Consider the following 24985-nt stretch of genomic DNA (forward strand, 5'->3'; position numbering starts at 1 on the left):
TGGTGGAATTGAGCATTTCTGGTCACTGTTACTGTATCAGCTGTGTAAAATCACAGGCAGATAGGAGTTAAAGAATGCTTCTGTGAATGTGACTGATCAAAAGGACACTCTGACCACTGCCACTGTGTCAGTGTAATGCCACTGTGTTGTCACGTGGTGGGCTGGTGTGAGGCCCCCTGATAGGTGACAAGCTATTGAGTGCTCACAGGGTCAAGTCAAAGGTCTCTCCTCTGACTCGTGGTGCAGGTCAAACCTCTGGAGACGCACAGGCACTGACTTTCACACCCTGAAGGTTATTTCTGTATGGAAACAGCATTGCATTGTTCTGTGAAAGGAAAACTAAAAAGATGAAAGTCAATTAAGTGTTATCTCCCGTGTCTGGCAGACTGTGGCTAATTTACTTACAGTCGACAGTTAGTGTGACCTTATTTATACAGACGGGACATGTTTTGCGTTGCATTTCATTTCTAGTAACAGCATTTGCTCATGTTCCGATGTAAGAGGAACATGTTGTGATTTTACACCCATTCTTTCAATTCAACGGCGTAAAATAGAACTGAGTTTGGCAATATTTAATAGAACTTGAGTTTTAAAATCCATCTTGCAACAGTATATAATAATATAGAAACAACTACAATATAATGCATAAGCCAAAAATTATACTAATTTAGATCTAAAAGAAAAAATGAGCGGTGTATAGACACATTATTATATAAGAAGTTAACTTTATTTTCAGAAACTATCTTGTATTTTAAAATACTAGCCTCTGTCTGAAATAGATTATTCTAAGATTGTTTGGGTAACGAATGAATAAGGTGAGACCTGATGATTAATAAAACATTATATCTAAGTTCCTGCCTTCCTGCCAGGACTCCCTTAAAGAAGCGATCATGTATCTCAATGGGACTTTCCTGGCTAAACAACGGATAAATAAAAATATCAGTAGCCAGGTATACATACACTTCCATTCAGCAAACATGACTACATGTGAAGCCTCATTATATCTTGTTTTATAATTCAGTAATGTATTAATTCCTCTTCAGAGTTAAATGGCTTTCCAGTTGTTTCTTATCAGCCCAGGGTGTAATAAACATCACAGTGAAAGGCCTTACACAGTGTCAGTGTTGAATGCCGAAACATGCTGAGATTTATTAGAGCACAACTGCTCTAATAAAGCAGACAATGCTGATCATTTGCTCAGGTGTGAAAAGCTTGCGTTGAAGAGGAAGTAGGTTTCCCGAGGCTTCACATGCATGGGGCACAGATTTGTGTGCGACACTGTGGATTAGTAATGAACCAAACTGAAAGAATGCATTTCAGAGAAAAAGTTGCAGACTATGAACTCTTTCTCACCTTTTGAAACAATCTGTAGTGAATACAATACCTGCACAACCACCACCATAGGACAGAGAGAGACAGGTGGCTGTGAATAATCATCAGGCGTAAAGTGTCACCTTCCAATATGGCTGATAGAAGATAAGGAGGAAAAGGACGCAACAGTTTACACACGATGTCAGGAAAACAGACAAAAGGGGAGTCACTACCTTTCTCACAAGCCAGTAACCAAGTCATCAGCACATGTTTCTATAGCCCATGACATGAACTTCACATCATTTTCTACACTTACAGATGAGGCCACTATTTACGCGTTTTTTCATTGTGTCCCGGGGAAAGATATTAGGCTACCACTCAATGCAACGCGGCATCACAAGACAGATGGTGAATGGTGCTCGTCCAAAGAGAAGGTGGTGATAAAGTTGGTTTGTGCAGTGGAAAAAAAACAGACGAGCTGACTCTGAATGAGGCGCATGTGGCTGCGGTTATGCACAATTTGAACAGATTGTACAGCTGCTCATGTGTGAGCTGATTAAGTATGGATCTTGAATGTGTTGTGGGCCATTACCTCTCACACATGTCGGGTTATGACATCTTTTGTTATCGTATAGGCCTACACTTAAAGTGATGAATATGAACCATGTTGGCTGGGACTTAACATCCCAGTTATGTCTGCTGCTAAACTTTACACACACATATTGCTCAACATTTCACAATAAACCCATGAAATCATGATTTTGTAACTGAGCTGCTAGGATTTATTCCCACTGGCAGGTTGGAAAATACTTTCAGTTCCAGCTTATCTCAAAAAAAAATTTCAGCTTTGAGCAGGAGATCATTGTCAGTGATCTGTTCACATAACATTGTTATCAAATTGTCTAAAATACAATCTAATGCTGTCACATGATGATTTATCTCTTGGCATAATTCTCTGTATATAAACTTCCAGTACTAGTAGCAGCAGTGATTTATAGATTTTTGGCCTTGTGTAGTACATTATAAGGACTGTTAATTATGATTTCCTGAAGTTCAGAGTGCCACCTGGGATGGCAGATATTTTATCGAAAGCTCTCTTTAAAAACAACAAGACAGACATCAATAACCTGTATGACGTTGCTGGGGTTTATGTAAGGCATCCCACTCCTGCCCTCTGTTGGATGCATTATGAAGTACTGAAAAAATAAATCAAAACAACACACACACACAGTTAAGTTACTTAAATGTTGTTGTTTTTTTAATTCACCTTTTCTTTCAAATGTACCATTGACAAAAGATGCACCCTGTACACATCATCATCATCATCATCATCATTTTCAGACACTGTTGGACATGGTTTATCTTATGTCAGAAACCGCGGGATGTGTTGACATCATCATCGTTCGACCTGACAGCTTGTTCAGTATTGGAAGTGGGTACAGCATAACATTTAAGTGCATTTATTGCATCATAAAGCAGACATATAAATGACAGTAGTGCAATTATACCCCCATCATAGCTGAGGAGATATCTTGATAGTCTCAGCGAGTGTCTTGACAATGCTAGACTTTGTATTGCATACAGAATTTAGGCAAGTGAAAAGCAATAGGAAGTGATAACTGTATATATAAAAGGAAATTGTGCTTTGGACTTTCAAAGAATAATTCTCTGTGAGTAAAAAGTTCCTGCAACAAAAAATGTAGCTTAAAAAGGAGCTAATATTAGTTTATTTTTTATTTTTTACTGAGCTCTCACGTTTTGTAGCTCAAACCTGGTCATTCAGAAATGAATGTGAGTGTCAGTGGAAGCAATCTTTACTGTGGTCCTAAATACTATCATAGATCATAGAACATATAAATGCATGCTTTCTGAGGCGCTGAATATAGACTTGTGTACGGTGACTAAAAACCTTCTACTTCCTGTCAGCATTTCTGTGCAATTTCATAATAATAACAATAATAATAATATCTGCATATGAATTTTACACTATGTACAGTTAAGCTGTGATAATGCATACATCGGGATTGGTTATGTAGCTCATCGTTGATTTACTCTGACAGTGGCTCATGTGACGATTCTCCTAAAAGGCCTTCTGATGAAACAGGAATACATTATGTCATGCACAAACATTTGAATATTTACACAGGTCGTACGTTTGTTAGCGGAGTTCTTTAGCTTTACATGATGAAAGTAGATGCACAAGTATTTGTTTGAGATGCAGTTACTATACTGAGACATGAAATGGATTCTTAAATAGTTACGACTGGTGTCTTTGCAAAGTTTGGATGAAGCTTTTCACATTTGCAGCCAAGGTATTCAAACAGTGCTATGACTGGAAATTGTACATTATGCTTAATTTGAGTGAATGCATATTTAATAATTATGTGTCCTGACGTTTGTTGAGCAGATACAAGACTGCGAACAAACATAAACACACCAGCAGATGTCGCTCTCCATCTACTTATAAGCCTTGAGTATTCATGCTGAATTTTTTTGTTTGTTTGTTTATGCCAATAGACAATTAAATAATGAATTAGCCCTATTAGGAAGTGACCATCACACTCTGTTGATGTGCTCAGAGACCTGAAGATTTCATGTGCCCACAACATCTAGAGAAGCTTACTGACCAACAGTAATCTCTTTGGAACTGACTAAGTATCAGATTATGGAATAAGGAAATAACAGAGGTGTTCCAATGCATGTGTGCTTTTATCTGAATATCAGTATGTCTTCTAAAATAATGTTTCTGAATGGATCATAATTAGCCAGAATTAAGTATCTTAAGTCTCTTTGGATTAAAAAAAAAATACCGTATGATTTACCTCTGACAATCCATTATTTACTTTTCATTATTTATTGTAAATAATTCTTCCAAAGCCAACAGGCCACCAGTCATACATTCACATCACTGTGAGAGGAGGCGCACATAGACTGATGACATGCAACCCTACTACTGTGTGCTTGTCATGCATGGACTTATATCAGGGTCATCAGCTAAATAAATATATGAATTAATAAAATGTAGACTGGAAATCAATAAATGAATGATAATGAAAGGGTGTTTCTCTTGGAGGTTCACGTAAAAACACTCTGATAGAAACAACTGTGCCTTTGAGGAAACCTTTGGTTTCACTGGAATGATAGCTTACAGTAATCTGTAGACGCGGAAGACAAACAGAATTCGATTTCTGTTACTCTCTGCTTTCTTTGGTCAGAGAGGAAAACCCTGGTATCCCTAAATTGGTAAACTTTTCATTGTTGTTGTGCTGATAGATTTGCTTTGCTACAGAAATGTATGCTCATACTCTGACTCCTCAGTTGCATCTACAGTGAGAGTGGAATCAGCTCAGCTCTGGCTTTAGCTCTAGTTCGGCTTTGTCAGGTGGACGACGTGACTTCCAGTGTGAGAGCAGGAAAATGGCTGCAAGTTTGCAATGTCACTGTGAGAGGTGAGGGTGAGGGACGGCGATGTGCAGTGTCCGCACTGCTTTACTGTGTATTTTTTGTAACCAATATACATGCAGCTGTAGAAAGCGGCCCTGAGTTGTTGCATGGCAGTGGGAGCAGGGTGCTCCTGTCGAGGGGGCAGCAGTGAGGTGGAGGCTCATCTCTCTGTAACGGTGATGGTCAAATCTTCCTCCTTTTCTTCTCTCAAGGGACTTCTTTGCCCCTCGGTGGGGCCTGAGTATGTGGTGGCTGACTTTGACGAGTTGAGGGCTGCTGCTGCTGTTGCTGCTGCCCCCTGGTGGCACCCTGGTCCCTGTGCGCTATGACTTCCTAGTCTTGACCCCAGCTGACAGCACAGACTGCTCTTGCAGAAGAGTAGGAGGCACATTTATGAACACATGACAAAAAACTAAAACAAAGAACAAGTAAAAAAAAGTTCTCACCTTTGACAGGGGTAGTGATCATTCTATCAATTCTTGTGTCTCAGAAAACTAGGGATAGAAAAATGGAAACAGGAAGCAGAAATGTAAAGCAGAATGCAGCCCAAATATAAAAGGAAAACAAGTTGAATATTAGTTCGTCTTACCTGTTGGCTGGAGTTAGCTGACGGTGGGGTGATCACACTTTGGTCCAGTAAGGGGTTGACGGGGGCAGAACAAGGGAGATGTGTAGCACGCCAGTAAATTTCTAGGTACTCTGCCAGGTGTTCACATGCATCATCCAGCTGATTTTCATCCAGGATAACGTCAAACATTTCCTGTTGAGTTGAGTCGTGGAAAGGAACACGAGAGATAGGAAATTAAAACTCTGACAGTCAGTGTCCATTAGTAGATGTTTGCAAGAGTTCCTGGTGAGACATACAGGTGGGCACTGAGCTAGTTTGTCCCCAGCCATCATCTGAACGTTGAGGTGTTTGCTTTGTGACTTCCCTCGAGATTTGATCAGCCTCTGAAGAACCTGTGAGACGAGAAGGTCAAGCAGTTCAAGTGATTTCAAGAGTGAAAAATACTCTATTACAGGAGGTCATCAAAGGCAAAGCTGATTATCATTTTCCTCCTTGTTTAACATATCACGCTATACTATATCTATAGCAGAGGTCTCAAACTCGTGGCCCCCCTTAATGCAGCTGCTATTGTCATAAACAGTGAGCAATATTTTGTAATTAATTATAATCATACATTAGGTTAATTATACTGTACATCTGACTTGTTTCATGTTTTTATTAAAGATCTCCATATGTTATTTCTTTTTTTTTCCATTTTTGCATGATAAATGTATTTTTTTTATTGTCAACTGTATCATAACAAACACTTTTACTTTGTGAAATATCATCATGAATAAAGTGGGAGAACTTTGGGGGGGGCATGACCAGACTGGACACTCATTGTTCCCAAGGTCATTTGAGGTTGAGACCCCTGATCTATAGCATAATATCCAACATATGAGCACAAGCACCTGATCTTTGACTCTGAGAGATTTAGAGATTTTAATTTGGCAATTAAGGATGTACAGATTATATAATTCCATTATCATAATATACCATCATAATATGTACATATATATATATATATATATATATATATTTTTTTTTAAGAAGTTGTTAAATGAACATTAAATCATTCAAAATGGTTTGTGCTCTACTTTTGGCGAGGACACTTTGACGTAGACAATGATGGGAGCCAGGGACGTTTTGAGGAGCTGTGTTGGGTGATTGATGGTGTCTGCGTCCAGGACTACCAGCTGAAGAGACTTGGCCAGCTCAAAGATCCTCTCTATCTCACTCTGGACCTCAGCTGTAAAGAAACCAGAGAAAGAGTGTGACACGTTAACAGAGCAGCATCAGTTAATTTAGCAAAGTTTCACATGGAAGAAAGAGAAGGTATCTCTTCTTAACAGGTATTAATCTTTATTTAGCCAAAACAAACTCAAAGCCTTGTCACCTACCAATACTGGAGCGTGTGTTAGATCTTTCCATTATGGCCTTCTTGTTGAGCACTGATCTTTTCGCCAGTGACAGATCAGCAGTCACCCGTGTAATAGAGATCCTAAAGATGAAGCGTCTTATCACATCATATCCACAACTGCTCCATTTCAAAGGAAGAGATGAACTTGTACTCTCTCGCAGCTAAAAATAAATCATCATCATGATGTGTCCTATCGACCATGAAAATGTGATAGGCAGGATCCCACGAGCAGCTCTGTAGCTCAGCCACAGTGTAACTGTACACTGAGCTGCAAATGTGGAGAACCGCCACAGACAGATTTACCCACCTGCCATCAAATCTGTGCTTCAGGAAGTCAAACAAGGCTTTCTGCATCATGTCTGTTACCTATAGACAGGGAGACAGCAAGAAGGAGGTCAGGAGAGACTATGCACAGACACAACTCGACATTATAAAACTGGGAAAAAAACTGTATTGCATTTCAATAGCATGGTATTAGACACCTAAGAAACTAAATAAGATTGTATGGTAATGTATGGATTCAAACACAAAGTGGGCCACACGATTGGTATAGTGGTTGAAGAAGACCCAGGGCCGCGACCCGGTCGGAACAAGGGTCTTTCTGCATGGAGTTTGCATGTTCGCCCCGTGTGTGTGTGTGTGGGGCCTCCCACAGTCAAAAAACATGCAATATGAGGATTAGGTCAATTGGACACTCTAAATTGACCATAGGTGTGAGAGTGAGAGTGGATGGTTGTTTGTCTCTAGATGTGTCCCTGTGATAGACACCCTGGTGACCTGTCCAGGGTGTGCCACACCTATGTCAGCTGAGATTGGCACAGCACCCCCTGTGACCCTCATGTGGAGGATACGTTATTGTAACCAAATGTAAAAATCTTTTATTGTCTTTAATATACACCTCTCCTGAAGACAAATTGTACATCATTCCCAACTGCTTCATATTTTTCTCATGTGTAACCAGCCTCTCATTATGGATGTCCTGCAGTTATAGCTGTAAACAAATACATTACAACACTTCTTCACATTCTCATAAATGTTTATAAATTGTTTGAGAATTGTAGTAGAAAATACTGCCTGTCTGGACTTTCTAATGCCGGACAGAACAAATCATTGTCATATGAAAAGAATATGCACACTTAGCACAATACAGCAGTTCATTAATTAATAATGAATTAAAGTGAATATTTAATTTTTACAATGGCCTTCCTGATGAAAGACACCGTGGAGACAGATCGTGTGCGATGCTGATGTTGTATGTATGTATGTATGTATGTACTATATACACTGTGAGGATGTAGGAAACCAGTGTACATGAAGCAAAGTCAGAGGTGGTAAACAGTAGTGAGCAACTGCAAATAATATGTAGAAAACAAAGCAGAAGGAAAGAGAATGAGAGAGGGAAGAGAGCGAGCGAGGGAGGCAGGCTGGTGTTCACCGCAGGAACATCCCTAAAGCACATCAGCAGAGCAATACATGAATATTTCACTCTCTCTCGCTCTCAAACACACACACACTCTACACTGACTTCTATTCATTTGAACAGCCTAACCTAGACATTAACCATAACCATAAATGCTCAAGCGTAATCTTCATATTGTAATCTTAAGTATAATTAGAGTCGTGTTTAGGCCAGAAAAGGTTGGGGTTAACAAATGAAAGCACATGCCCACATAGAAACGGCTTGCTTCTGTTCAATTAGACCGATCACATTTGAACATGTTCATCTGCAGATACATTTCGTTTTCCGAGACTAATCACGTTGAAGTGCATCATGTTTACATACACCTCATCGTATAGGTCACTTACAGTTCAGTATAGGAGACGATATGATGCTGTACATGTGAGTTTTGTATCACTCAAAATGGATCTAAGATTCCTGTTGTGTGTGCTATAATTTCATCAGGATATGACTGTGGTGTTTGGTATCACTGCTAATGGGATAATGGGAGGCAAGAGCGATTCCCTTTACATCAAACCAGACAAGTCCATAAGAGAAAAGCCAATCCTGATTAAACTGGAACCAATGGAGGCAATTCCAGAAAGGCATAAAAACCGACTGCTAAATATAAACTCATACTCTATAACACATCTAAGGCTCGTACTTCAACAGAGTGGAGGAGACTGGGACTGAAACAACCAACCATGGAATAAGTGAATGAGCTACAGCCACCAAAACGTAGCAACGGTTTTAACACTTACATTATTTGTTATGTTCAGTATCTTAATTTAGTGTCTTAATTAAGCAGCCATCTGACATACAGCCGACTGCCATGTGCACGCCCGTAGGGTTAGGCACATGGAACCAGCAGACACTCGCTGAGTGAAAACACGGTAGCCAGCAGGGACATAAGGAAGAACAGATTTAAGCCACTTCCCACCTTAAAAAATCTACATCTAAAACATCTCATTGTGATGCAGCCTTTTCAAGCTGGAAATGTATTGTTTGTTCATTGGTCACTCTCCTGCACCAAAGTCACACTGAGAACATCTGCTATTTTAGGTCTTGGAGACATGGCAGCTAATCTTCTGCTACAATACCTCATTGGTAGGTTTGTGTCACTTAGGAAAATTTGAATGAAGGATTTCAAACACCAAAGTCAAAAGACAACTCATTCAAAGTTACTGATTGAGATCGGACAACAAGTTTGAGTGTACATGCAGAGGAGAAAAGAGTCTGACTGATCTCTTTCTATAAGCTAGTGCGTATTGAATATTGTGTCCTGTTGACCTTTACGTCAACAACAATACAGTGAGAAGGACCATGCTGTGGTTCTGTATGTTTCGTGCCTGCTGTACGCGTTAATCGTGATACCAATTAGATCGAGCATGGCTCTTGTGGTTGCTGTGATGCCTGAAGAAAGACGCTACCGAAGTAGTTTATATGTCGTCTCCTTCTTCCAGGTCAAAGATCGGGGAGAAAATTTTGGTGCATGCACCGAACGCCAAGTCCAACTCCAGTCCGACTAAGTGTATAAATGCAGGAGTAATCTGACTATGAATCGCACTATCCAGGTATGTCAGTCCGATAAAGACTGGCTGAATTTTGGTCAGACTAACGTGTTTACATGACATTAAGAAAACCAAATTATTGCATTTTTATTATAGAGTGAGAGAGTTGATGCTCCCAGGCAGGTTCATGGAAACAAACTTTCAAAAAAACCAGAGCTGTTTTAACCAAAAGCAGTTGGTTAAAACAAGTCAGCAGATACACATCTGAACACATCCAGGGAATCATTTGAATCCGAAAGCAGAACCAACCCACGCTAAATGACGAGCGGTACTGATTGTTTGCTCACCTCATATCCTTTCAGAGAAGGACCAACCAGCACCACTGGCCGCATTGAGGGAACCACATCATAAGGAGGAACATGTTCAGTCTGGCCACAAGCACAGAAAATACAGACCAAACATTTAAAAGAATGGCAACTTGTTCAAGTCATTGTGCATGGCACACTATCCTGTTAAATATGCACAGAACAATTTGTAACGGAATGACAAACATACCTGCTTCTGCTTCTGTTTGGCTTACAGAATAAACAGAATGAACATTAGGTAAGCTGGAGGAAGGCTAATAATCTATAAGAAGCTCCACAAAATTGCATTAAAAAGATAACATACACATTTTGCTTGGAAACATAAATTTACACTGGAAACAAAGTCACCTTTTCCCTGCAATTGTCACATGATCAATTAAGTAGTTTAAGTAGTGTTTGATTTAAAAAGCAAAGTGAAAAGTTTAGCCCATGAGTAGTTGCTGCATATAAAAGTGACCCTGTGAGAGGATGCAGTCATCATAGAAGCAGAACAAACACATGAAGCAGCAGGATTCCTCCAGTCCCACTTACCTGCAGATGGTGGGGTGGACCTCCAGCCTCCTGATGAAGCGTTCCCTCCTTTCCTGTGGAGCAACATAATGCAAGGGTTTATTTCATGTGAAGCCCCTCAGGAGGCAATTAAATTATTATATAGCAGGATTTGAAGGAAAACAGAGCAACACATGACTTGTTAGGTCAAAAAATAAACAAATAAAAAGTTTTGTTTGTGCCAGACAAAAGTGTGGTTCAAAGTTTTGGACAGTCACACAGCAGTGAGAGCTGAGTGATCTCTGACCTTGCTGCCGCTTTCTGCTCTTGTTTTATCCTCATGGCTTCCAGTTTGACAGGACTTGGGATAAAAGTGATGTCAGCTCCTTCCTTCACCAGCCGACCAATCCACCAATCATTGTTGTATTTCTGCATGAAAGCAAAACACAGCTTATTCAACTGTGAGGTCATACAAGCATGACATGGAGAACTCTTCATGATGATCGCGATCATGTTTGTATGTGTTGGCTGTAACTTCTCACCTCTTTTATGTGCAGAAAGTCTTTGGTTTCAAAGTTAATTGCAGCGCCTTGGACTGGACAATCTTCATCAAGGGCTCCACAGTAACTCACATTGGTCTTCACTGCAAATGCTACTGGTTTAGACTGTCGAGAGGCAAAACAAATTAAAACATGCTATGGTCATCAGGACCTGAAGTCGACTTTAAGAGCAAGCTTTGACCTTTGAGCTATTAGGCTCTCACCTTGGCTCTCTCCAGCTGCAACTGAGCCTGGCGCTCGGCTTCTCGCCGAGACGCCTCCTGGTCCTCCTCCAGGGACAGGTCGGAATCAGAGGGTCGACTAGTGTAGGAATCGGCTGAACCCTGGAAGAGAGTAGGAGAAGGCAGTTAAATACACTATTGTACCTTATCTATAACACAACATAGCAGTTTTTCAACATGTGATATAGTGCAGGCTGACTGTTGAGTTAAACAGATGCAGCTCCAGACAAATTACCTACATTTCCCTCTATGTCCTCCATTTCTTTCATGTCTACCTTGCTGCCCTTTCCTGAAGCCATGTGATCTAGTCTGCAAGTTACTGCAGCTTTCCAAAGCAGGCTTTCTCAGGGGAGCATGTGCCTGATTACTGCAACAACACCACCAACCAGCCCAGTATTGTTGTGTGTTTGTTCACTCAACCAACCACAGATGTTGACCCAAAGTCTTCAGGAAAAGCAAACTGCACTGCAACTCTGACAATATACTCTATATACATCTATATAGAGATATATATCTCTCTCTATATAGCAATATATATCTATATCTAGCTATATATATATATATATATATATATATATATATATATATATATAGCTAGATATAGATATAGATATATATATACACAGCTGACATGGACCTGTGGTTTACATTCTGCCACTAGACAAACTCATTTTAATTATGTGTCTCGAAGTTTGTGAATTGTTTTTTATATTAGTGATTGAACACTTGTTGCAACTTGCTGACACTTTGGTAAAACTAACATTTACATTCATATTTACATTCATACATGAGCAGCACTTTTAACACTATGACTCTCACAAACCTCACAAAATCCTTTTCCTCTCACTCCATCAGCAGCCTATTTTCTCCCTTGTGGCTTCAGTCCCAACTGAGTGCAGAGCTGGAAGACTCCTCACATACCAGACAGGAGCACCCACATAAGGAAGCCAAATATAGCTCTTTAACAACATCATCCTCAATTTACTTTTTTCCTGCCCTCATCTCCTCCTTTTGCCAACTATTTTCCCAGCCCTCCAAAAAGCTGTTTGAGCTGAATCCAGTGCGGAATGTGTCGATTTAATTTAAAATCAAAGCCACAGGTGGAGCAGAATCTGAAGTCATGCACCTTTTTCAGAAAGCTTGAATGCAGATGCAGAGAATCAGGAATCAGAAATCAGCGGTGTCAGAGTGAAACTCAACGGTCAGACAGATGATAACACACGCCATTTCATTAGGTACAGCTCTTCAACTGCTTCAACAAATAACAAAATGTTTACCGATGGACAAGTCAACAGAAACGAGTAAAAATAAAAGTAAGCTTTAACGTAAACTATTTCCGACATTTTAATTGTCACAACCAATAATCTAATAGAATATATAACAGTCAAAAATCCACATTTATCCATAAACTATAGGAGAAACCAAGAGATATCGGCAGACTCAATATTTTTCACCACAGTGTTCTTAATGTATCTTTCAGACTAATTCCCTCTGCCCACTGCAGGGCTTCAACACTAAAAACCCTGCTGTTCACCACACAACAGTGGGACCAATAGTGGAAGCATTCATGCAAGACTCAGCATTACTGTGTCTGCCCATTGTGTGTGTGTGTTTTTTACTGTGCAATGCAGTTGTCTTACTTACTTACTTGTGTAAAAGTACAGATATAACATCATACTAATGAACATAAGAAAAAATGCTGATTATACTGCAAGTCCTATTCGAGCCTGAGATTATGTCTCTGCAGCAGAAAGAAAGATGCATATCACAAACACCTTTCCTCTATCAATGAAACAACAGTGAGTGACACTATGAATGAATTAATATTTTTGTCCTCTTTACTATATTATAGTGTCCAATATGACAGCCAACAGAACGTGTAAATAGGTTATTTATGGTATTTGCTTTTTATTGGTCTATAGCAGAGGTCTCAAACTTGCGGTCCGCAAGAATAATATCAAGTTTTCAACAAGTGATTTTTGTGTTGTTGTTTTTTTATAGATTAATTTTGCATCAAAAATAAATATTGTGAACTATTTATTGTTCCATATCAAAACAAACACTTTCATTTTGAAATGTTGAGAAATATCATCATAAATATTATCATGTCAAGAGGGGAGCCATGCATTCCATCACTGAAGCCGCAGAGAGGGGGCGAGCCCATGGATTGGTGCTGCTGGGATGCAATCTGGGACTTGATCAAAACCAGATGGGGCACCTCGTTGGGGGGTCTGATGTTGAAAGACCCGAAAACCCAGAGGACCCCCAGGATGCATCGTAGCACATCCCAGAGACTATTTTGAGATCTTTTTCTCAATAGGTTAGACTTTAGGTCTAACTTAGGTCACGTTTTAACTTGACCCCCCACTGACCAAACTAGACACTCAGTGAGCCCCATGTCATTTGATGTTGAGACCAATGGTGTATAGCATTTTGAATTAACAGCCAAAGTAACGTCATGACTTCATGACTATACATACAGAGCCTCTAGTGCGGGCTCAGCTAGAATGTTTAAAGGTGTGAGTGACTTCATCAAAAAAGACTATGAGATCATAGCAGTAGAATCCAAATCACTGTTGCTCAACAGATGGGCCTCAAGTTCAGTGCAGAGCAGCGAAGTACAAAGAAACAATAGGTGTACACTTACAGTATTATGTTCAAAGCCAGATGTAGAAAAGGAGGGAGGGAAGAGAGAAAAAGTGAAGAGATGCTGGCAAAGTGAGTGAACGAGACAAGACTCTAGGCTGAGACAAGAGTGAGAGGGGATGAGGAAGGATAAAAGCAGAGGGAAGATGTCTCAGACAGATAAGCGGCTCGTGGAAGAACAGGATGAGTTTGCATTCAGAGTGATTCAACAAAAAAGGGGAGCATCAACAGCGTACCTTGTTACCGATGAGTCCTGTAGCGCTCGAGTCAGACATGATTGTGCTGCCAGTGTACCCCCCCATCCCCCACCCCCCAACCCCCAACCCCCCACCATTGCACAGAAAAGGCAGAACCCTCCTCCTCCTCCTCTCTGCCTGTGGTTAAGAGGGAGAGGCACGCTCAGCTTAAGTGCTTCACAGCTGACGTTGCTGGGTTGCTCCAACATCCATTTCCTATTCAAAATTGATGCCCTGACTGCAGCATCAGTGTGTACACACCCACATACTGGTATAGTCCAGTGGGTTTCTTTAGCTGCATGCCAGTGTTCATGGAGCTGTCATCTGGTTTTCTCCTCTCCTTTCCTCTCCTCTCCTTTCCCAGCATCAAAAACCCTTTCTTCTTTTCCTCTTATATAAATTCCAACTTTGAGGAATCCTGAGATCAAGCAGTTCCACACAGACAGGTTTGTCCTGTGTTTACTCTCAAACAGCAGGGTATCATTTTCAACTGGGCACAGACAGAACTTCTATAAATACGACTCAGCATAGACCGGAGTGTTACGTAAGCCACGTTAAGTGTTAATAATACAGTAATAACCAAACAAGAAAAAGGCTAAGACACAGTTGAATCTGCCAATCAATGTTTTTGGGTGTGACACTGTCAACACAGTCTATACAGTTAGCAGAAGATAGGGAGACAAACAGGCACGAGGACATGAATGGAGCGATGGAGAGGAATTAGAGGAGGACAGGGCTGTGCCCGCCTGCTTGTCTGCCCTGCACCATCCTTCTGACAGGAAGGTGATGCATGAGCCAACAGAACAGAAATGCAGCTGTGAGTCAGCAGGCAGAGTTCATCAGACGTCTTAATAAGCTGGGAGAGAGCGTCTCTATGCTGTTGGAGACCGTCAGCCTCATTGTTCGTGGCAAGTCATGCTCTCTCTGTATCACCTCAGGCACTGAGGACTCCATACTTTTTGTCACTATTGTACTGGCTCCCTCACCCTCATTCAACTTTGCCTGTTAAAGAATTAAGTGCACTCTGCCAAGGCTTTTAGCAAAAAAATGTCTCAGGGCTATTTTTCTGTGTGGCTTTTTAAAACGAGACGGAAGAAGACACACACACACACACACACATTAATGTAGCTAGAAAATGTCTAGCCTCTGGCACAGAGAAGATGGGATCACTATTGTCATTGTGAGTGAATGAAACAGTGATTGAGTAACACAGGGTTAAAACAGAAGAAACAGAAAGAGGAGAGTCAATTATAAACAATCTAAATGATTGCTTGAAAATAAGAGAGAACATGAACTCTGAGCAAAATCATGAAAAAGTGATTTTCTATCAATATTTGATCCGTGGCTGCAATTCTGCACATTAATGAAGTGAAGTGCGAGACGGTTGGAATGAGAAAGACAAGTGGGAGGTTGGAGAGAGGAGGAATCAGACAGAAAAGAAAGAGGGTGGAGTAAGTGTGTGTTTGAACAATAGGAGCAGATATTAACAATAGAAGCTTGAATTTTGTTGTTACTTGGTCTACTGTTTGGTCAGTCTAAATATAGCTTGTCTCTCCTCCTCTCCTCTCCTCTCCTCTCTTCTCCCCTCCTCTCCTCTCCTCCCCTCTCCTCTCTTCTCCTCTCATGCTCAGGTTGACAGTGGAGAGATGAAAGTAGATGATTGTCAAAGTTCACAGAGTTTGGATGAATAACGTCCAGAAGGAGCAGAGCAGAGCAGATCTGAGTGTGGCTTAGCTTTATTCACTGATGCCACTTCTAAATATGAACTAATTGTTCATAGGGAGAAGAAGAACAGACACTGCCGAGGCTTGTTTCTGTGTCAGTCTGCAGCATGTTTACAGAATCTGCTGGATTCATCGCTTTTTTCCAACGTAACAAAACAATGTTCAGTCCTCCTGATGATTCAGGAGTTCTTAATAATGTTTTTAGCACTTGTTCTAAGTTCACACAGACCTTCATAATCACATAAAAGACAAAGTGAGCAAGGTGGGTGTGGACATAAGTGAAAATATGTCTCCCAAAGACATTTGTGAAAACTTGATATCCAAAAACAAATTGAGTCGATAGCAACTGGACTTGAAGTTCAGATTCACTTCGTTCTGGATAACAATGACTTGGATGAATGCAAATCTACACAGATAATAAAACTCAACGTAATATGTCAACTGTCAACAATGAGATGACACACATATGCCTGTAAGTAAGTCCCTCCATCTTTTTTTACTAAATATTTATTTTTAATTATTAAATAAAGACAGTGATCTCAACTGTCAAATCTAATTTTAGCACAAGTATTTTGTCTTAAATAATTTAATCTAATACATGTCTGACTAGCAATACAATAAATACATTTTGCCAGGTGCCATCTCAAAAGGCTGCATGGCAGTTTATGACCCTTGCTTATATACTGACATTTTGGTCATGGCACAAAAAAAAGTATTAAGGTTTGATATTTCTATATTTGATCCATTTAAGGTTTTTGCTGAGCACCACAAAGCGGCCACACTCTTTCTATACTGTAAGCAACCGAGGAGCTCTGCACCAACCAAGTAGCTCTCAAAAAGACGGCTTTTACTAAAGCAATGTTGCAGTCATCTGCCAGTGTTTTCAACCTTTTGACTTGGGAAGAGACACATCTGTGTGTAGAGGGAGCTGAGGTAGAATTACAGGCAGAGGTGGATCATTCAGAGAGAAGGTCTCCTGACAGTGCAACCAGAGCAGGGCAGAGTGGATCAATAGGAGAGCCACCCAGATTGATACTCCATCCTGTCTTGAGCAGCTCCAACCTCCTTCTGCTCTAATGTTACCTTCGTTTTCTTCTTCTGTGTGTAATGAGCCCTTAGCAGATCCTGCAGCCTATAAATAAGCACCTCCAAGTCATTTCAAGACACACGACAACTGCTTTATCACAGTCACAGCAGCATAAGAATAGGGGACATATCGTATCAGCCAAACACAGAGGAACGCTACTGTTGCAATGAGGACAAGATAATGACATGAATATCAAAGTGTCAACATCAAAGCTGACATACAGTAGAGGAGGAAGAGGAGCAGTCAAGTCAGTAAACTCTATCTTTCATCCCCAGTCTTGCTTTGGACTGGCAGGCAATGCTGTAGATGGTTTCAGCTTCCATCTCCCGAGGGATTCCTCAACCTGACTTCACCAAACTGCTTCAAAGTGCAGAGAGGCTGGGGTTAACCCACATAAAGCCGTGTACCTAAGAGTACAGTGGGGCATGGAATGGCACAGCGCTGCAGCATCCTTCATTAAATCAGATTTGGTTGTTAGAGGCTGACCTGATTCAGGCTCTGGGTTTGAGTTGGGCTTAATTAGTTTGTCTTGACAGTGGGCAGAGCAAACTGAGAGAATGTCAAATTTATTAATATGTAATGCCGTCCTATATATTCACACATTACTGCTGTATATCGAAAAGCTGTATATTTTATTCTGTTTGAATCGTAAACATTCAGTCCCTATGCAGGGCACACATAAAATAGTAGAAAAAAGATATTTTCTAGATGAGACAAAGGGAATATGTCCTAAGAAAATAGAGCATGTACTTAATTAGACTTTCTCAACTTTTATAAGTACAATATAATATAAAAAAGGTCGGCTTTTTAACAGGATTTCAAGGTTGGAACTGGAATCTCAACATTACTGGTTCATAGAATTTAATCAAGGCATTGCACATTGATGCACCAATACACACACACACACTCATGCACTTCGCTCCTCACGGGACAGGCTTTTAGTGCTCTGTCTCATGCAGTATTTAATTGACCCCATACAGGAAGCCTTGCAGTCACAAATGCATTCCTTCCCCCCACCAGCAGAGAAAGCATGAATGTCTGTGAGTGAACCCACAGCTTCCCACCACTGCAACTCTGCCACACAACTGCACTAAATAACATTTTCTGGTTTGCACAACTCAGTACTTTCCACGGAAATGTCACTCCTGACAGTGAGAAGTTTGGACAAACATCAAATTTTGTTCAAAATCAAATTCACTTTGGCAGCCCCATAAATCATCTCAATTCCTCAAACTTTCAGTCAAAATGACACAAGCAGAGCTCAAGGATCTCCCTGCTTCTGTAGAGTGAATGATCAGGCAGTAAATAAAACAATCTGTTATTGGGTGTCCACACAGTTTGCAGGGAGGAGATAAGACGCAGAAGATGTAGCAGCATACTCACTCAGTTGGAGGTAGGAGAGCACTCTCCCCGTCTCTCTCGCTCGTTCTCTCTGCTAGTCAGTCATGGTGTGCTCTCTCACTCTCTCTCGGTTAACACTGAGAAGCTTGTAAGCAGCCTGTCCCTCTGTCTTTCTCTGAACCCCCTCCTTTTCTAATTCTCCACCACTCTCAGTACACAAACGTTTGCTACGTCAGTGAGGCTCTCTCTCCGCTCTGCATATCATCCTCCCCACCCTCTCTCCTTTCTCTCTTCCTTCATCTCTACCTTGCCTGTCCAATGGGACTGAGCATCTCCAGCACATGCTAAGTTCATTCAGGACTCTATCATGATACATCATCACTGTGGCAAATATGTTATTTTGTTAATATGTTGCTATGATAGTCTCCACACTAAAATCCTCTTTAACTGAAACTAACCTTGTCCACACCACGTCCCACGACCAAAGCTACACCGAAGGAAGAAAAACCATGCAACCATGTTGTATCACTGACGAACAAAAACATAAAACCTCAAAGGGAACAGAATCTGCCACTTTTCCTGTCACATCAAATTGTTTTTCAGCCACTGTGGGTTTCAGCATGTCAAAAAGAAAAGTTTAGAGAGAGGAGGAATTCATGTGGCATGTCACAGGGTATGGGAGCCATGTTTAGTTGTCTCTGTTCGACATGTGGAGACGTCCCCAGTGTAGTATTCTGTTGACCGGGTGTGTACTGTAGATGTCATGGCTGGCTGTGCTCTGACAGCTGCTCAGCTCCTGAGTGTACAGACAGATTGCAGATGTGGAAGGATAAAAAAAACACTAAAAATCTGTTATGTATCTGTAAATGTAACTGCCAATGATGTAATTACAATACCGCGTCAAATAAACAACATGCATCTGAGGACGTACCAGTGTGTGTGACACCCCAAACCCTGTAAATGATGTGAAAATCTACAGCAAAGTTGAGATTCATAATTCATAGAATAGGTTGTAGGAAACAATAAGGCAGTGTAGGAAAAGGAGGAGAGTGAGACAGAGGAGGCATTCTGCATGAGCAAAAGATGTGAATAAAACATGACTGAATTAATGTTTAGAAGTTAACCTCCATGGTGCTTTGCACCAAGAAGGAAAAAAAACCACAAAAATGAGAACGAGCACCTTTAGGAGCAGCATCCAAGCATTGAGTGCAGATGTCAGTCTTTCCTGTATGAAGAGCCTCTGTGGGCAGAACTGCTGCTGCTGGTGCATTATGGATGAGGGGCTATTTTAAGGCACTGGTGATGCTGATTTTTGGGATTTCAGAGTGAAGGGAAATCACATCTGGCTGCTGTTAAATTCTTCACTGAGGTATGTTTGTTGACTTACATGCAGATACGCCATGTGTTCCAAGACACACTTGATCCCTGTTTGATGGACACAAACACACACTTAGAGGATGCAAACACACTCATGGGATGACGTAAAGTAAGTGTCATGAAGCAGTGTTTCACACAAACAGGTCAGTTTATAGTGATAATGCACTCATAAAGTATAATATCTGCTTCACTCAAGCTGCATATTTAGATGTTTCCAGGACAATCTGAGAAATTACTCAAACAAAATCATGTATCTGCCTATTAATATGAGTTAAAGCTTACAATGTGTAAGCTTTAGCTACATCTAATGGTAAAGTTACATGATGCAGCTGAATATCTATCATATATTTCCCCTTCGAAGCATGTATAAGAACCTATGGCAGCCTTCAGTTATCATTAAATCTCTAAAGGTCTTTAGTTTGTCCATTGTGGGCTACTGTAAAATAATAGTATACAGTAGTAGTACACCATGTAGCATCCCTGGCTGAATAATGGTCTGGCTCCTTTACTGCTGTTTTTTAATAACATGAATGTAGGAACTATCTCCCTTTAACTCCATTTTAGCCCCTTTAATGCAGTTTCGGACAACCTCAACTGGAGTGCTAAATGTACAATATTTCTAACAACAATAAATGTTATTTATATTTTAGTAAACAACAGCTTAATGTAGGAATATTGCAATAAAATGTGTAAAACAAAACCAGTTTAACTGTGCAAATAACTCGTACTCAACACAGGATGATGCTAATGAAGTAATAATGCTACTAGCATAACATTCACATGAAACTCTATAAAGTACTAACTGAGATTAAAAACCCCTCAAACCACACATGATACCAAATAAAACGTATACAGACCTTGTGCCCTTGTCAGCCAGGTGCTAAAACAAACCACAAAAGGTGCTTGAGACTCCGTTTGCAGCCTTAATTGGTACAACATTTCGTTTTTCTCCAACATCCGGGATTTTACCCTTTCAAAATAAAAGCATCACTTTTGAACAGATGCACTACCACAATAAAGGTGAGATAAAATGTCATTTACACACCACGGTGGCCTCAGCAGAGAGGACTCGCACCTGATGTTAATATACATGGCTCATTCTGGGCGAAAGCAAATTACAATTCCTATATTACAATGACTGAACACTCCTAAAAAATGGAAATGGACCTTTAATAATATAGCACAATTATACAGCAATTACGGTATTATAAGGTATATTATATCAGTGATTACTTTTTAGGTTTGTGCTTACATAGTCTGGTGAAATATGTTCATGTGCTTCAAGGTTTGACATGTGATCTTGGTTTTTAAGTTACTGTTACTGTTCTCAAAACCAGTCCGTTAATCTCCTCTGACCTCTGGCATCAACAAAATATTTTAGCTCAGAGACTTACTATTTCTTTGTTTTTGGACCATTCTGTGTAAACACTAGAGATGGTTGTGCATGAAAATCCCTAATGACAATGTCAAGTTTAAAGTCACTTAAAACACTCAGTTTTAACTATATGTGCCAACATGTGTTGAGTTGCCGCCATGTGATAAGCTGATTAGATATTTGCAGTAACAAGTAGGTGAACAGACATACCTATTAAAGTGGTCAGTGAGTAGTGAGTGATGAGTAATGTGTCCTTAATTACTCAAGCTTCAGTGGCTTCAGTGACAAAAATGCACCAATACAAATTGTGTTGTGGTCCTGCCTAAAATTTTATTAAACAAGGTATGTGACATGACACGATGATGACATCCGAGAAGTCTGATATGTAACTGCTTTTACCAAGTAGACAAAAAGCAAAACTTGGCACAAACAATGCAGTTTACTCATATACTCAGATAATTTTGTAAGAAAATTTGAAGTACCAAACCAGTCTCAGTGAGGTTCTGGGGTGAATCTGAGCGCTCCTGCACACATTACTGCAAATGATGCAATAATCTAGATTCTCAGAAGGAGCTATTCCCGGTTGGATAAGTCTGGCAGGCAGCAATGGCCAAAACCATGTGTTTCGACTTTCCAAGCACCTTTAATATAGTCCAGACCCTGTGGGTGTGAAACAGACACACGGAGATGCAGATGGACGCCCTGAGTGTGGTGTCCTGGATGTGGATTTATCTCAACAAGTCACAGATTGTCATCCTTCAGCTAATTGTGATCATTACAAAGCATACTGTTGGAGCCAATTCTGGTGTGCGCTAGTTTGTGGGTCGGTGAGTGTGTGTGTGTGTGTGTGTGTGTGTGTGTGTGTTCTTGTATGGGTGTCATTGTGAGGACCAAATAACTTATAAACCTAAGGGACCTAACATAAAGTGAGGACATGTTCATGCCTCATGTTCTGTCAGCCCTTAAAATGGCTTTTTGAGGGTTAATACATGGTTTTAGGGTTAGAATTGGGTTTGGGTTAGGGTTAGGCATTTAGTTGTGATGGTTAAGGTTACAGAACGTATTATGTCTATGAATGTTGTGCAAACGTATATGTGTATTGTGGTTTGTATTGCAAGTGTCTTTGTATCTGCACACTAGTGTATACAGTACATATATATATATATATAATGTGCGAGAGAGAGAGAGAGAGAGAGAGAGAGAAAGAGAGTGTATATGTACAGTAGAAATCAATGGTGATTACAGAGGAGAAATCAGGCAGGAGAGAGTGGAATCAGGAGTGTGATCCTGTCATGTTGGTAAATGTCTACATTTTTAATGTTTTGTATTGGTAATGCACCCAGATTTGTAAGTGTTTTTCGATCCACATGATAATCAAGTTTCAGAGCATATTATACTACAAAGGAAACCTCCTCTTTTTTGCATCACCGCACGTTGGATGGCTTTCAGATTTTCCTAAAGGCCCTTGTATACTTCCGCACACATGTCGCGTCACCTTGCATTGCGCATCACATATCGCAGACCCTGGTGTACTCGCATGTCAGGGTCCTGTAATATCCCAATTCATCATTGGGTGGCACAGAGAATAGTCCTGCCAAAGATGAGAGTGATGCTACAGCTCCCTCGGACACGTCTGGTTTCAAGCAGCTCACAGCTGAAAGGCCTACCAGGCAGGGGAGTTGGGGTATCAGCCAGGTTGAGGCTCGGATCACTATCCTTACTCCACCTACCGGTGAGGCGGGAATTCAGTTTGTGCATGTGCTGTCCATGTGCACCCAACGCACTCTTTGCGCACAGTTCCAAAATCTGGGCTGCCTACGCACTGATGATGAAATTTGTGTCATGTGCAGAAATTTACCAGGGCCTTTCATACTTAATCACTTTCTTTATCACAAGAGTCCGTACTGAGTCAGTATTGAGATTTTAAATCTAAAGGTCCAATGCGTGAAGAATTTTTTGGTATCGTGAGACTGTAGATCGCAAATTCCCTTTCAAAAGTGCATCAGGGAACTTCAGTCGCCTTTCTTTCTTTCTTTCTTTCTTTAAATCTTTCCTCCTTCTCCTTCATTGGTTTATGTACAGGATTTTCTTCTTCAAGCTTCCAATTCAAAATGCGAAACACACGCTCTGGCTGGTTTGTAGGGGTAGTAGAGGAAATTTCTGCCAATAAACCCTCCTAAATGTTACATAGTCAGCTTTGAGAAAAAGTACAGAGTGCTTGAGCTAATGGGTAAAAAATAAAAACATTTGAGATGTAAGATAATTTTGTGACTTTTTGGTGAATTGTTGCATGGTTATTTCATCACATGGCTCATTATGAATCACATTATTAAGAGAAAGTTATTACATTTGTTAGCAGATTACAAAGAAGAACACTGTTGTATGATATTGCAGTTTCAATTACTGCTCTTTCATCAGCAGTTGCTCCATTTAACATTGCAAAAAAGAGACTTTCATTTTACATGTTCCCTTTAATCATAAGAAAGCTAACCTTATTTCCCAATGTTGGCCTTTATATTTTCTCCTCAGATTATCACTTGTATTCACTTGAGGCACTTTTTTACATTTCAATGTAATGTTTTTCATATTGTTACTCTTTTGCATCATGTAGCACCTTATAATTGTCTTAACTTTCTAAGTTTGCATTTAGATTATAAGACAGTATCACACTTAAGGGGGGGTGGTGGGTATCTTGATGATGCAAACGCTCACTGTAACAGACAGACAGACTGCAGTCCATCCGTATTTTAATTATCAGCTTCCCAACAAGGACCTGCCGCTACCTTTTATGACCACCTCTTTACGCGTAAAGGTGCAGTGATGAATTCAGCTCGGTTTAAACCCACTTTACAACACAAAAGCAGTCAAAATCTCATCCAGTCGTCACCCAGCGGAGAGAGATCCACAAGAGGAGGAAAACTGAAAACCAACCAACCTCGTTGAGTAGAAAGACGCTTGAATTGTTCAGGGACATCCGTGGTTGACGGCGATCTTGGTCACATCGGCTCAACTTAGGAGAGAGAGAGAGAGAGAAAAGCCACAGTTTTCAGACAGAGCACTGCGCCTCGTCCAAACATATTCACAGCACAGCGTTTGGATGAGAGGATCAGGCTCCGCTGGCATCTGCGCTCTAAAACATCCACTTTCTGGATCCACGACATGATCAATGACTGTACACAAACCCAGACACATGGACACGCAGACGGATAGATTACAGCTTTCTGTGTGAAATATGCAAGACCTGCACTTTTTACACAGTCCTGTGTTATTTATTCTTTTGAATCTGTGTAAATGTTATAAGTTTGCCATCGGCTATTTGATTAACTATTATGGGTGATTTCCACAAACAGTTTTTCCAAACATTTTATAATGAACACATGTTATTAAAATGTGGCCCCTTTTGACATTAATATTAATAGAATAGTCTTAAATATAGTCCGGTATTTGACCCCTGTATGAATCCGATGCATCGTCGATCTGTGCAAGTGTTTTTTTATTTTTGCATCTATTTTTTTGTTTTGCGTGCGTTGTCTTGTACCTTTATCTGGGCATAAAATAGACGTGTAGATAATACTCATAACCTTTAACATTCTATACGACGTATTACCGGAGGATAGAACGCAGGTCCTCTCACTTTTCACTGATCCAGCACTTCAGCCTCATCACATCCTGCAAACGCCTTCCATTTACAGGGACAATCGACCGCTCCGGTCAGGTAGCTGCTTCTGCCAATGTGAAAAGGACAGGAGAAACGATCCCCCCCTCTCTCGCTCTCTCTCGCTCTCTCTCTCTCTCTCTCTCTCTCTCTCTTTTTGACTCTCTCTCTCACACACACACCATTTGTAGTGAAGACCCTCACAGATATATTGCATTCCCTAGCCCCTTACCCTAAG

The 24985-nt window shown here is 40.5% G+C and overlaps 1 protein-coding gene across 2 annotated transcripts; it reads right to left on the reverse strand.

The window, feature by feature from the left end:
• Positions 1–2542: 2542 nt before the first annotated feature.
• cacnb3b (calcium channel, voltage-dependent, beta 3b) lies at positions 2543–14235 on the reverse strand. 2 transcript variants are annotated; one of them, XM_044039249.1, is made up of 14 exons: positions 14189–14235; positions 11289–11408; positions 11068–11190; positions 10833–10954; positions 10568–10620; positions 10227–10246; positions 10019–10099; positions 7030–7088; positions 6703–6803; positions 6400–6551; positions 5620–5715; positions 5345–5515; positions 5202–5249; positions 2543–5117 (listed from the first exon to the last, which is right to left on the reverse strand). In XM_044039249.1, the coding sequence occupies exons 1-13, from the start codon at positions 14225–14227 to the stop codon at positions 5220–5222; spliced, it is 1167 nt and encodes a 388-aa protein (XP_043895184.1). In that variant the 5' UTR covers positions 14228–14235; the 3' UTR covers positions 2543–5117; positions 5202–5219. The 2 variants fall into 2 exon arrangements, with proteins under 2 accessions (XP_043895184.1, XP_043895185.1); XM_044039250.1 differs by lacking the exon at positions 14189–14235 and adding an exon at positions 11546–11600.
• Positions 14236–24985: the final 10750 nt, after the last annotated feature.

The sequence above is a fragment of the Solea senegalensis genome, linkage group LG11, assembly GCF_019176455.1.
Source record: "Solea senegalensis isolate Sse05_10M linkage group LG11, IFAPA_SoseM_1, whole genome shotgun sequence".
In the NCBI taxonomy this organism is placed as follows: domain Eukaryota; kingdom Metazoa; phylum Chordata; class Actinopteri; order Pleuronectiformes; family Soleidae; genus Solea; species Solea senegalensis.

Excerpts from the sequence above, each read along its gene's own strand:
- cacnb3b (XM_044039249.1), bottom strand. The coding sequence starts at position 14,227 with ATGTCTGACTCGAGCGCTACAGGACTCATCGGTAACAAG. Across the intron at positions 7,089-10,018 it reads CTTCTCTGAAAGGATATGAG|GTAACAGACATGATGCAGAA; the intron begins GTGAGCAAACAA and ends CCCTGTCTATAG. Across the intron at positions 5,516-5,619 it reads AACTAGCTCAGTGCCCACCT|GAAATGTTTGACGTTATCCT; the intron begins GTATGTCTCACC and ends TCAACTCAACAG.